The 12,294-nt window shown below is 38.2% G+C and overlaps 1 protein-coding gene across 3 annotated transcripts in view; it reads right to left on the reverse strand.

The window, feature by feature from the left end:
- Nucleotides 1-3,174: 3,174 nt before the first annotated feature.
- The window catches only part of LOC131427607 (mucin-2), a 103,028-nt gene continuing 93,908 nt past the window's right edge, over nt 3,175-12,294 (reverse strand). For all 3 annotated transcript variants that reach the window (XM_058590954.1, XM_058590955.1, XM_058590956.1), the window contains 2 exons: nt 5,578-5,885; nt 3,175-5,515 (listed from right to left, as the gene is read on the reverse strand). In XM_058590954.1, the coding sequence (XP_058446937.1) occupies nt 3,685-5,515; nt 5,578-5,885 (2,139 nt within the window). In that variant the 3' untranslated portion in view covers nt 3,175-3,684. The remainder of the gene's footprint in view (nt 5,516-5,577; nt 5,886-12,294) is intronic.

Here is a 12,294-nt window from a genome sequence, read left to right on the forward strand (position 1 = left end):
TGGATATTTGATTTTGCGAGGAAAGTTTGTCCAGATTCTGTTCCTACGCAGAGCATTATTCGGGAATCTCCTCCAATTAATGGTTTTATTATTAACCCGTTTTCAATGATGGAATTTTCTACAGCACTCTTGTCTTGTAACAATAACGCTCCTGGGTTGGACAGAATTAAATTCAATTTGGTGAATAATCTGCCCGACCTCGCAAAAAGACGTTTGTTGGAATTGTTCAACAACGTTTTTGAGCAAAATATTGTTCCACCTGACTGGAGGCAAGTGAAAGTTATCGCCATTCAAAAGCCGGGGATACCAGCTTCCAATCAAAACTCATATAGACCCATTGCGATGTGTTCCTGCATCAGAAAATTGTTCGAAAAAATTATTCTACGACGTCTCGACACTTGGGTCGAGACGAACGGTTCGTTGTCAGATACTCAGTTTGGCTTCCGTAGAAATAAAGGGACGAATGATTGCCCTGCATTACTTTCGTCTAACATCCAAATCGCTCAAAAACAACAAATGGCCTTTAATTTTTAGACATTAAAGGAGCATTTGATTCAGTTTCCATTGATGTTCTTTCAGACAAGCTCCACCAACATGGACTTCCAACGGTTATAAATAATTATTTGCACAACCTTTTGTTAGAGAAGTGCATGTATTTTTTACATGGAGATTTGGCAACAATCAGAATTAGCTACATGGGTCTCCCGCAAGGCTCATGCCTCAGTCCGCTCCTTTATAATTTTTACGTGAATGACATTGACAGCTGTCTAGTAACCCCATGTACACTAAGACAATTGGCAGATGATGGCGTAGTTTCAGTTACTGGACCCAAAGCTATTGATCTGCAAAAACCATTGCAAGATACCTTAGATAACTTGTCCGTTTGGGCTGTTCATCTAGGTATCGAATTCTCTGCGGAGAAAACAGAGCTGGTCGTCTTTTCAAGAAATCACGATCCCGCACAGCTTCAACTTCATATGATGGGAAGAATGATCCAACAGGTTTTAACTTTTAAATACCTCGGGGTGTGGTTCGATTCCAAATGCACGTGATTAGGTATCTGATAACAAAATGCCAACAAAGAGTAAATATTCTTCGAACAATAACAGGATCTTGGTGGGGTGCTCATCCGGAAGATCTAATAAAATTGTATCAGACAACGATACTTTCAGTGATGGAATATGGATGCGTTTGCTTTCGTTCCGCTGCAAACTCTCATATTATCAAACTTGAGCGAATTCAGTATCGTTGTTTGCGAATTGCTTTAGGGTGCATGCATTCGACACATACAATGAGTCTTGAAGTTCTGGCGGGAGTTCTTCCATTGAAAGATCGTTTTTGGAAGCTTTCATCGTGACTGCTAATAAGATGTGAGGTACTGAATCCCCTGGTTTTTAATAACTTCGAAAGGCTAGTTGAGCTTCAATCTCAAACAAGATTCATGACAGTATATTTTAACCATATGTCACAGGAAATCGACCCTTCAAGATATATTCCTATCTCCTAAATGCCCCTGACTCAACTTTATTTTTCGACACATTCATGCAGCGCGAAGTGCGTGGAATCCCGGAACACCTACGATCGATGGAAATTCCAAAAATATTTTCTAGTAAGTTCAGGCATATTGACTCTGAGAAAATATTTTACACGGACGGATCACGAATTGAAGAGGCTACTGGGTTTGGTATATTCAACAATAATGTTTCGGTCTCATTTAGGCTTCAAGAACCTGCATCTGTTTATATAGCAGAGCAGCCGCTCATTATAGTTTGAGTGTAATCGTCACATTATTTCCAAACCATTATTTTATCTTCACAGATAGTCTGAGTGCAATTGAAGCCATTCGTTCAAACGCTGCTGGCAAAAATGAACCGTTTTTCTTGGGCAAAATAAAACAGTGCCTGAACGACATATTGAACAATAATTATCAAATCACAATAGTTTGGGTCCCGGCTCATTGCTCCGTTCCAGGCAATGAAAGAGCCGATATTTTAGCCAAATGTGGTGCTATTTAAGGTGAAATTTATGAGACCGATTGCTTTCAACTATAGCGCGTCTCGCCAAAGAACACTTGCCAGCTGGCAAGCTTCTTGGGATAGAGATGATCTGGGTCGGTGGATGCACTCAATTATTCCTAAAATATAAACAAAGGCATGCTTCAGGGGACTGGATGTGAGTAGGGACTTCATTCGTGTGATGTCCATACTCATGTCCAATCACTACACGTTAGATGCACATCTCCTTCGAATTGGACTTTCCGAAACTAATCATTGTGCTTGTGGCGAAGGTTATAGCGATATTGATCATGTCGTTTGGACATGCGTTGAGTATCGTGATGTCAGATCTCAACTAATAAATTCCTTGCGTACTCAAGGTAGACTATCCAATGTCCCAGTTCGCGACATTCTTGCTTGTTGTGACCTTTCTTACATGAAACTTCTTTATCATTTCATAAAGACAATTGAAGTTTCAATTTAATAATTGACCCTTTTGATGGTTAGTTCTGACCCCTACTGCGTCCATTAGTTCATTCAATAACAAAATTTTAATAAAAATGATGTGCTGATAAAAACAAACTCAAAATAGGTTACGAAATCAACAACAAAATGTATAAAAATTTCAGCTTATTTTATAATTTATAGCAGTTAATCGTTTGGTTCAAACAATGTTCTTAAGTACATATAATAATAAATAACGAAATACCTAATATGATATTTAAAAAATAAGAGGAATATGTTTTATTAAACTCAAATCGTTGTGACTATATTAGTAATTATATTAGGATAAGAATTCTATGTAAAAGTGATGCTACGGCGAAGAAAAACTTATGTAAATTGTCTTAATAAATAAACGTATTTATGAAAAAAAAAAACCCGTGTGTCGGCTTTTTATTCATCCTTCATTGTTATTCTTTTCGTCACCTTATGGGTCGATATCCGTCATATCAGATTGATTGCTGTTAATATGCATTCAGTTGTGTCAAGAAAATTCAGCACCATGACAATTGTTATTTGTCTAGAAATTCCATTCTAAAGAAAATAATCGATAGATAACGGCTGATTTTGATATCTGCGGGCAAACAATCAATGGTAAAGAATAAACAACACAAAATATCATAAACCAACTCGATAAATTCCATTTCTCAACGTTTCTCACTGTTTAAAACAACCAAAATCTTTTATATTTATTGTATTGTCACTCTCTATGTTGCCCTGATGGTTTAACAAATGTACAAATAAATACGAGTTCTACAGTCTAATTATATACAGAAACGGAATTATTCACTAAATCTTCCGCAGTGTTCGTAGCATCTACCACTTTCATGAGTTAAAATTTTGTCTAGATTCTATTATACCGTCGACCGAACATTTCTGGTATCCCGAAATTCTTATTGCACCTATCGGACTGCAAAACCCTAAGCTTAATGAACTATCTACTTCTATTAGTTACGTTTACCAGACCCATCATTTAAAGACCATACAATCGCCTCCCTCGTCGTTCGCAACACTCCGGCTACAAGTTACCCAAAAATGTACGCTCAATTTTGCAGGACATAAAATGCCACTTATCTTCGAACCCAACCTATTGCGATTTACGTTTTGCTTGGTTTCGGCACAGTCAAAACAAAAAAGCAGAAATCCTGAATGGCGTCGCTGTCGCTAGATGGCTACTAGCCGTTCACGCTCACGGCACATTGACCGGCAAGAACCGGCTTGGATCTCCGGCCCGCGGTCGAAAATTGATGATCACTTTGTTGGGATCTTCTCCCACCTCCAGGAAAGAGTTCCAATCCGCCAGAAAGTAAAACCCATTCCTGCTGGGTTGCGGTAACGGTTGCTGGGCCACCGGATCCACATCGTAACCACCAAAGGAATCCTCATACGTATTTAATTTAGCCGATTCTGAGCTGCTGCTGCTGCTGCTGCCACTGCTTGCAGATTCCGTTGTAGTCGTCGTGGAGGTCGGTGGATCTGCATCGGATGCCACATCCAAAATGGTGGTGCTATTCGTTGTGGTGGAAATGATTTCCACTTGACGGGAAGTGATGTTGGTAGAGTTGCTCGCGCCCAAATCCAACGAGATCCGAACAGGTTCATCCGGTTTTCTTTGCTGGTTTGGTTGCTGTCGCTTTTTGATATCATTCGTTCGAGTTTGTTCCAAGTTTTCCAATGGATTCGGTCCTTGCGCCAACAAGGACTCACTCAGGTTGAAGTTTCGAAGATTCAAGGTATCCAGCGAAGCATCCGTGAGATTGATGTTCAGTTTTTCCAGTTCCCGAATCGTTTCCCACAGCTGTTCTAATTTACGATAGTCTTCATTGTCGGCCTTTTTCTTCGTCTTAACTGCCATCCCATTGGACTTCATCATACCAATTGTATTGGAATTTTTTTTCGATTCATACTTCCGTCCCGTTCGTTCCTTCTTCATGGTGTGAATTCCCAGGGTGTCCAAGACTGACGCCATTTGCGGTACCAGATCTTTATCAATCATCGGTACGTCGGTCATAACGACCACAGCCGGAGCCGCCGTTGTTTCCGGTTTCATTGATTTCTTCCTACGTTCTCCATTACCCAGCAATCCGAACGACTTCAACAGTTGATCAAGATCCTCGTCCAACATGGGGGTATCGTTGGGAAGTGGTTTGAAAGCCACGAAATCATCCGGTCTGATGTCAGGTTTTGCCATGGACGACGTTTCTAGCTCTAACTCTTCTACCTGTGGTACTTCGTTGTGAATCAAATGGGACGGCTGGGATTCAGATTCATATTCGGGAATTTGGTGGAACTCTATCGGTGAGACTGGAGTAATTCCAACCTTGTCTGTGTCATTATGTAGCAACCCAAACGATCGGAGCAGCGTTTTGAGTTCCTCACTAGATTCAGCACTATTAGAGGGATTGATTGATTGTTGAGTTGTCGTTCGTCCCATTTCAGCTGGGGCCGTTATTCCTACCGGAAGTGGTTTGAATGTTGGAGGAGGCCCATTGCCAAGCCCAATCGCTGCGAGAATCTGATTGATTTCAGCCGCCTTGATCGGTTCTACAGTCGTGGTGGCAGGCTTCGGATCTTCGCGTATTTTATTTGGTAATGCCGGATGAAACGTAGTTGGTTTTGGAGTGCTGAAACGAATCGTCGTTATCGGAACATGAGTGGTCGAGACGGGCTTCCTACCACTCGCTGCCGTTGTGCTTCGATGTCGGAATACCGGAAATTGAGTCACCGATGTAGTCCTCGGCGTCGTTGTTGTCGTCGATGCCGTAGTTGTTGCTATCTGTCTAACCGGTGTGATACCCAGCACATCTGTGTAGACATGCGTTGGGCTCGCTTCAACTACCTTTGTGACCGGTGGCAGTGTATAGATAGCCTGTAAATTGTCCTGGTTCGTATTACCGGTATGGTACGGTAAAACCAGCATCAGTGCTCGCATGTGCTGGGCACGATTTTGATCACCTTCGCGAAGCGATCTCACCAACTCTTCTCTCGTCACATTCTCAAACAGTTCCTCAATTTCACCCCTAAAAAAACAGACATGGATGCAATAAAACTTTGAGATCATGGCTAAATTGTTAACACTTACTTTGTTAATCGAGGTAGAGTAGGATCCAACGCAAGCAGACGCTCAACTTCGGCAATTGTCTGTTGAACATCCAGCATTGCCTTCCGGGCTTGATTGGCGTCCAGTGAGTTAACGTCCCGGGGTTTGAAACTCTTGTGAATGTTGTAAGCCACGTAGCTATCCTTCCTAGGATAACGCGGTCGAGCGGCTAGCTGCATCTGCATTGGACTTCCAGTGGTACCAAGTAGTAGCTGATCCGCAACGAACGCAAGCATCAATAGTAACGGCAGTACCGCCGTTGGGCGCTTCATGTTGTTCAAATTCAGCATCTGCAGTAAGTAAAAAAGCAAAGAATACCTTTAGGCGTTTGGTGGAGAAAAAAAACTATACTGGCGTTCATGATGAAATACTTCAAAGCAAAGCAGACACGTTTCAGTGAAAGTAACGCATGACAGTTGACTTGCTTACAACTGGAACATCTCATTCCGATGTCAAATTCGGCATTACACATTGGGTACGCAAAATCCCAATCAAAACTTTTGTTTTACTTCGCTTTGATGATTCAGAAACTCGATAAAACATGTGGAAGGTCATTATTGTACTAAAAGTTTTCATATGTTTGCCGCCAGTGCGGTCGATTGATTGTGTGTCAGTATTGCATAATGAACCAGGTGCTGGCTGTCGCTGTTTGGCGTGAATTAACTATACGTAGCGACAATTAGCAAATCAAGTTTCATTGCTCATTATAGCAGCAGGTTGCCACTTGAGCGTGAAATATTACTACGTTCGGCAGTGAAATAACTAGGCACTTCGAAAGCATCCAGGTCTTCCTTTTACTATCTATTTGATACACGATGCATGCGTTTTTAGACTCCAAATCATGATGTATTTTAAATAGCTTAAATCTAGGTTAGGTACTTTGAAGTGCCTGGAACTGGGTTATTAATGTCATTTTCGCTTGAAAAAAAGGGTGAGTAATGTCATAAACATAACCGGATGGTGTGAATACGAATAAAATGAATGGTTCAGTGTATTTGATTTTGAAGAATCTGAATTTTGGACTTGCATTTCTGGAACCAAATTTTGAAGCAGACTGCTAAAATTGAATTTTGAATCTGAATTCTTAATTTTGATGCTAGATTCTGAGACTCAATTCTGAAGCTGAACTCTAGAACTTAATTCTGGATTGTTGAACTAAATTCGAGATCAGGGTTCTGGCTCGGCACTGAATTCTTAACCTAACAATCCTAGTAATGTACTCTGGACCTAGATTCTACAACTGAATGTTAGCTACGGAATTCCGGTTCAGGTTTCAGTTTTAAAATTTGGATCCCGAACTCAGCTCCGAAATTCAAATTAATTTAGTTCAAAAATCTTCAGATTCTAATTCCTGATTTCAGTTTTTCTTCTAGATTGTAGAACTGAATTCTTGAACCAAATTCTAATCCTGCACTGAACTGAATTCTGAATATGGATTCTGTAGTGTATTTTTGAATTGAATTCTGGATATACATTTGAATTATGAATCTGAATTAAAATCCTAGATATCGGTCTGATGTTCCAGAACTTCAGGTTCAAAACCCAGTTTTAGGATTCTGACACTGAATTCTGAACTCCGGACAGAAATTTGGAAACTGAATTCTGGTCTGATACGCATCTTCAATTCCAGAATTCAATCTCAAAATTCAGATCGAAGTTCAGAATTCATTTCTGAAGTTTAGCTCGAGAGGCCAGTTCTAGAATCGAGACCATGATCTCAGTTCCAGAAACCAGGCGCAGAATCAAATCCTAAAATTTGGTTTCAGTCACAGATTCAGAATTCTGGAACTCGATTCTGGCGTTGGTTTCTGGACGAGGAGCTGAAGTTAAGATTTTAATTGCGGAAATGAAAAAGAAAATCTGGTCTTGGATTCTTAATCTGAAATTCAGAACTGAGCTCTAGAATTCTGGTCTGAGTCAACTACGCAGGCTAGAATGAATGAAGTATCAATTTGTTAACAATTCGAATTAGAATTATTTGTGGTTACTTCATGCTACTGAAAATTCTACCACACATTGCTGATCATATCTTCAATGACTTGGAGAGCAAATTATGTTAAATGGAACAAAAAATAAGCTCTCAAAAGGCGCTCCATAGTAAAGTGAGACGTATTTAGGCCAAAAAAGTCGAGAAAAGTAAGCGAAAATTTTCTAGTTAGAATCGATCACACTGTAACTAAACTTCACTAAACTAATTATTTTCACTTCCGATTTGAATATTTCAACAGACAAGTAATTCTAAAAGTTCTTTAAATGACAAATTAGAACCCTTTGAAGGACTGGTTTTGCATAATGTATCCCATCTTTGTTCACTTTTCGTTGTATTTTTCTCCAATACAAAACGGCCAGCAGCTGGATGACGCAATCGCTCTTGTTTGATCTCACACTGCGAATGAATGCTTGATTCTGTATCTGGAACTAAATTCTGAAATTTTATTCAGAAACAGAATTCTCGATACTGCAGCTGAAACTGAGCTGTGGAGCCCACGGTAACGCGGGTCCGGATAACACAAACACGCGTCATAAGTTTTCTTCTTTGACACTCGTTGACACCAAACAATTCAGAAAACTTTAGTTTTGAATAATTTGTGATTATGTCATACAACTGAAAATGTTATCATAAATTGATGATCATATTCCAGATGGCATGTAGCAAAAATGATGTTGATACGTTGGATACAACATGAGATATTCATGATCAAAAACTTATCACTCTATCAGCGGGTAAATTTTGAAAAGGCGTCCCATAGTAAAGTAAGTCGTATTCACAACAAAAACTGAAACTGACCCAAAGTAGTTTCATCAAACAAACACTTTTCACTAAACTGTGTTGAATTCGCACTTAGCAACAGGGGTTTGAGCAAACCTGATACAAGAACCAGGTTCGAAACTGACTCGATTTTCAGTTCAACCACTTTGAAACTAAGTTCGGAACTGACTTCAAACAAACGGTTTGACAGCAGCTAGAGTTGAAACTGGATTATGATTTTCATCAAGCGAATACGACATAAATCGAATAATAAATATAGGGGTTATTCAAAGAAAGTTTCACGTTGAAGACAATTTTTGTTTTCGATTATGATTTTCGACTGGCTTCTGAAATTATATAGTGGAAAACCAGTTCTAATTTACCCAGTGGTATAAAAATAATAATAATAATCATTCTCGTATCATGCATTGAAGAGGAATTATCAACTGATCATCATCTTGGAACAATTTCAATTTGAATTCAGAAGGTTTCTTGCGTTTTTTCATGTTTATAAACCCTCATCACCCTGTAACTTCGGAACCGTAGGACGTTCCTTTCAAATCTATGTTCGTAAAATGCTTTCTGGGAAAACGAAGACCGCTCAACCGATTTTCTTCAACTCAGATTCAAATTAAAGACTTTATAGTCCCATAACCTGCTATTGAATTTCATATGTATCCGACTTCCGATTCCAAAGTTACGGGATAAAACGTCAAAATGAACTAAAAAAGAACACTCGATTTTCTCAGAGACCGCTTATTCAATTTTCACAAGCTTAGGTTCGAATGAACGGTTTAACAATCTGAAATAATTCTAACGACGTTCAGTTTCGAAATTACAGCCTGATAAGTATAAAAATTTATTATTCAGGAACGTATTTTTAAACAGGACACGAAAAAATCGAGCCAAATATATTCAAATAGTCGTATAATTTTTCAATTAGAAAGTTATTATTAGTTTATGGCCAATTATGATCATCCTTCGGAAGTACGGGAAAAGTGTTCGTGTGTGTTTCAAATCGGAAATCACTCCAATTTCTTAGAAACGCAAACTCAGATTCAAATGAGAAGTATTATGTTTCTGTAAGTTAATGTAGAATTTCATACAGATCTGTCTTCCGGTTCCGTAAATACAGGGTTGCAATCTGTCATTTAGAGCGATAAAGTAAAACACGCAGAAATTCTGCTTAATTTACCTGCTGTCTAATCGAACTGATTTCAGTTATACCGATTCCCAGCTCCCGGTTCCAGAAGTACCGGCAAAAACTCGAAAACAGATCTCTCTTCACTATCTCAGAGACTGCTGAGTCGATTTTCACAAACTTAGAATTAAAACAAAACAGCGGTTCCGAAACAACAGGATGAGATGTGTTTTAAATTTCAAGCCGTCATTTAGAGCAAACAAAGAAATTTCTATTAGTTTAGGTCAAAACTGTTACAAATTTAGAAAGTTATGCTGGAGTATATCAAAACAAACTTTTGGCATAAAAACGTGCTCAATCCACCTAGCAGTAAGATGATACCGCATGTATTTTTTGCATGAATATTCTTTGGTGTTTTTTTGGTTCTCATGACATTATTTTAATGGTCATCGTTTTAAGCGGCAATTTGAGATTTTAATCACTCATTACTCTGTAATGTCGAAACTGGAAACCGGATCGAGTTTGAATCTAAAAGTGTGACAATCGATTAAACATTAAATGATATTTCGAAGTAAGTTCCACTTTAGAGTTTACGGTTATTTAAGGTACTTCCAGTGCCGGTATTCAGGAACCAGCATAACCCAAACCGTTTCGTATGGCCATATGACGAATAAATTGCAATAGTTTTGAGTCCAACTTTAAAGCTTTTTGGGATTGTCATATTCTATATCGGATTGAATTTTGAAAATTCATCATCCATTAATTTAAATTTTTGTTTCAAAATTTCGAATTTAAGAAAACGATTGAGCTTCGAGAAAAGATTCGATACTGGAACCGGAATTTGAAAATCAGTGTAACCGAAGTCGGTTAAATAAACCTCAAGAGCTGTATAGTTTACATTTGATTCAAACTGTTTGAAAATCAGTGTAGACATCTTTTTTTTTTGTTTCAATTATAGAGGTTTTAACATTAATGTCATTCGCCTCTTCGGGCCAGAAAAACTTTCTGACCCTATGTGCGGGGTTGGGAATCGAACCCAGGCGGGCTGCGTGAAAGGCATCGACTTACCCATCACGCTATACCCGTCCCCTAGACATCTTTGAGAAATCGTAGTGCGAATTAAATTTTTGGGTACCTTCCGAATCGAAAACTGAATACCACTAAAACTAAATTAAGTTTATTTGGTTATCGATTATCCAAATCTGCAAACCGAAAAACCTGATTTATTTATGTGAAATAGACATTTTTATACTAATCACATTGTATCTCTTAAACCGGAAGTCGGATCAAAGCAAGTTGTTTTATAGGATCTTAAGACCTTTCATTTGAATCTTGGATAGTTCTTAGATTTCATTTGTATCTTAGATCGGTTCAGCCATCTACGAGAAAAATTAATTACACAAGTTTAATTTCGTTTCACATATCATCCTGTAGTTCCGAAACCAGAAGTCGGATTAAAACATAATTCAGGAACCTTGTTTGGAAGCTTACGACTTTTCATATAAATCTGAGTTTGTAGAAAATGGTTGAGTCATCTCCGAGAAAATTAAGTGAAATCATTTGCCACACACGGATTTGCTGATCTCGACGAACTGATTCGAATGGTATATGGCATTTGGCGTAAAACGAGCAGGATGGCGATTCGCGCGGCCATTAAAAATTATTCCATTAGATTTCTTGGATTTTTTTTACATAAGAAACACTCTTGTTTGTTGCCTTTTTCCATGGTTCCCGATTTCTTTGCGGGTTTCCTGGGATTTTTCCCACTGTGTAATGTAGAAGATGACAGTTGGACTCAAAACTATTGCAATTTATTCGTCATATTAATTTATGGCCATACGAATCTCTGTGGGTTATGCTGGTTGCTGAATACCGGCTCTGACAGTACCGTTAATAATGGCGAAAAACTCTAAAATGGAAGTTACTTCAACATCTCATGGAATGTTCAATCGATTGTCACACGCTTAGAATAAAATTCGATCCGATTTACAATTGAAATCTCAAATTGCCGCTTAAAACGACGGTCATTAAAATAATGTCAGGAGAACTAAAACACCGATGAATATTTATGCAAAAAAACACATGCGAATTGATTAAAACAAGGAATCATCTCACTGCTAGATGGATTAAGCACGTTTTTAATCATTACTTACTAAAAAACAATAGGATCTGTTTTTTTTTTATTTAATAATATAAGTTGGAACATTAAAAAAACTTAAAACTCGAAATCCCCTACGTGGTATACTAGTTCATGATACATTCCTAAAAATGTGTCAAAAAAACGGGTGATTTATTACCCACTTTCAAATGAGGGAACGAACCGAAACTTGATAGGAAATTACCCATTTTTTAAATGATTGAGAATTTACTAGTTGTTTACCCGGCTCTGCAGTGTACGTCGCAGTTAGTGCACAGCGGCGTTAAATGTGATAACAATGTTAATAAGTGAACTGGAACAAGAAACGAAATTGATAAATCGGAACCCATATTATAATAATGCTAGAACTTACTTAAACTGGACGAATAGGCAAACCTCGCAAAAATTCTGATGATTTTCAAAATACAATTTTCTAATTTTCATGAAGCATTCAAAATTTTTCGAACACTTTTTCGGTATAATTTGGCTCATTTATTTCGATGACCAACAATATTGAAATGGGTCAGTTTACATGACTGAGTTTTACATGTCAAAAAGTACCCAACTTTTGATAGTTCGTATTGAAGTCGAAAATGAGTATTTGTGTTATTCATAAATGGGAATTTTATTTTAACCGTGTAGGATCTGTTATTGGAATATAAATTTTATATC

Source organism: Malaya genurostris, chromosome 2 (assembly GCF_030247185.1).
Source record: "Malaya genurostris strain Urasoe2022 chromosome 2, Malgen_1.1, whole genome shotgun sequence".
Taxonomy (NCBI): Eukaryota; Metazoa; Arthropoda; class Insecta; order Diptera; family Culicidae; genus Malaya; species Malaya genurostris.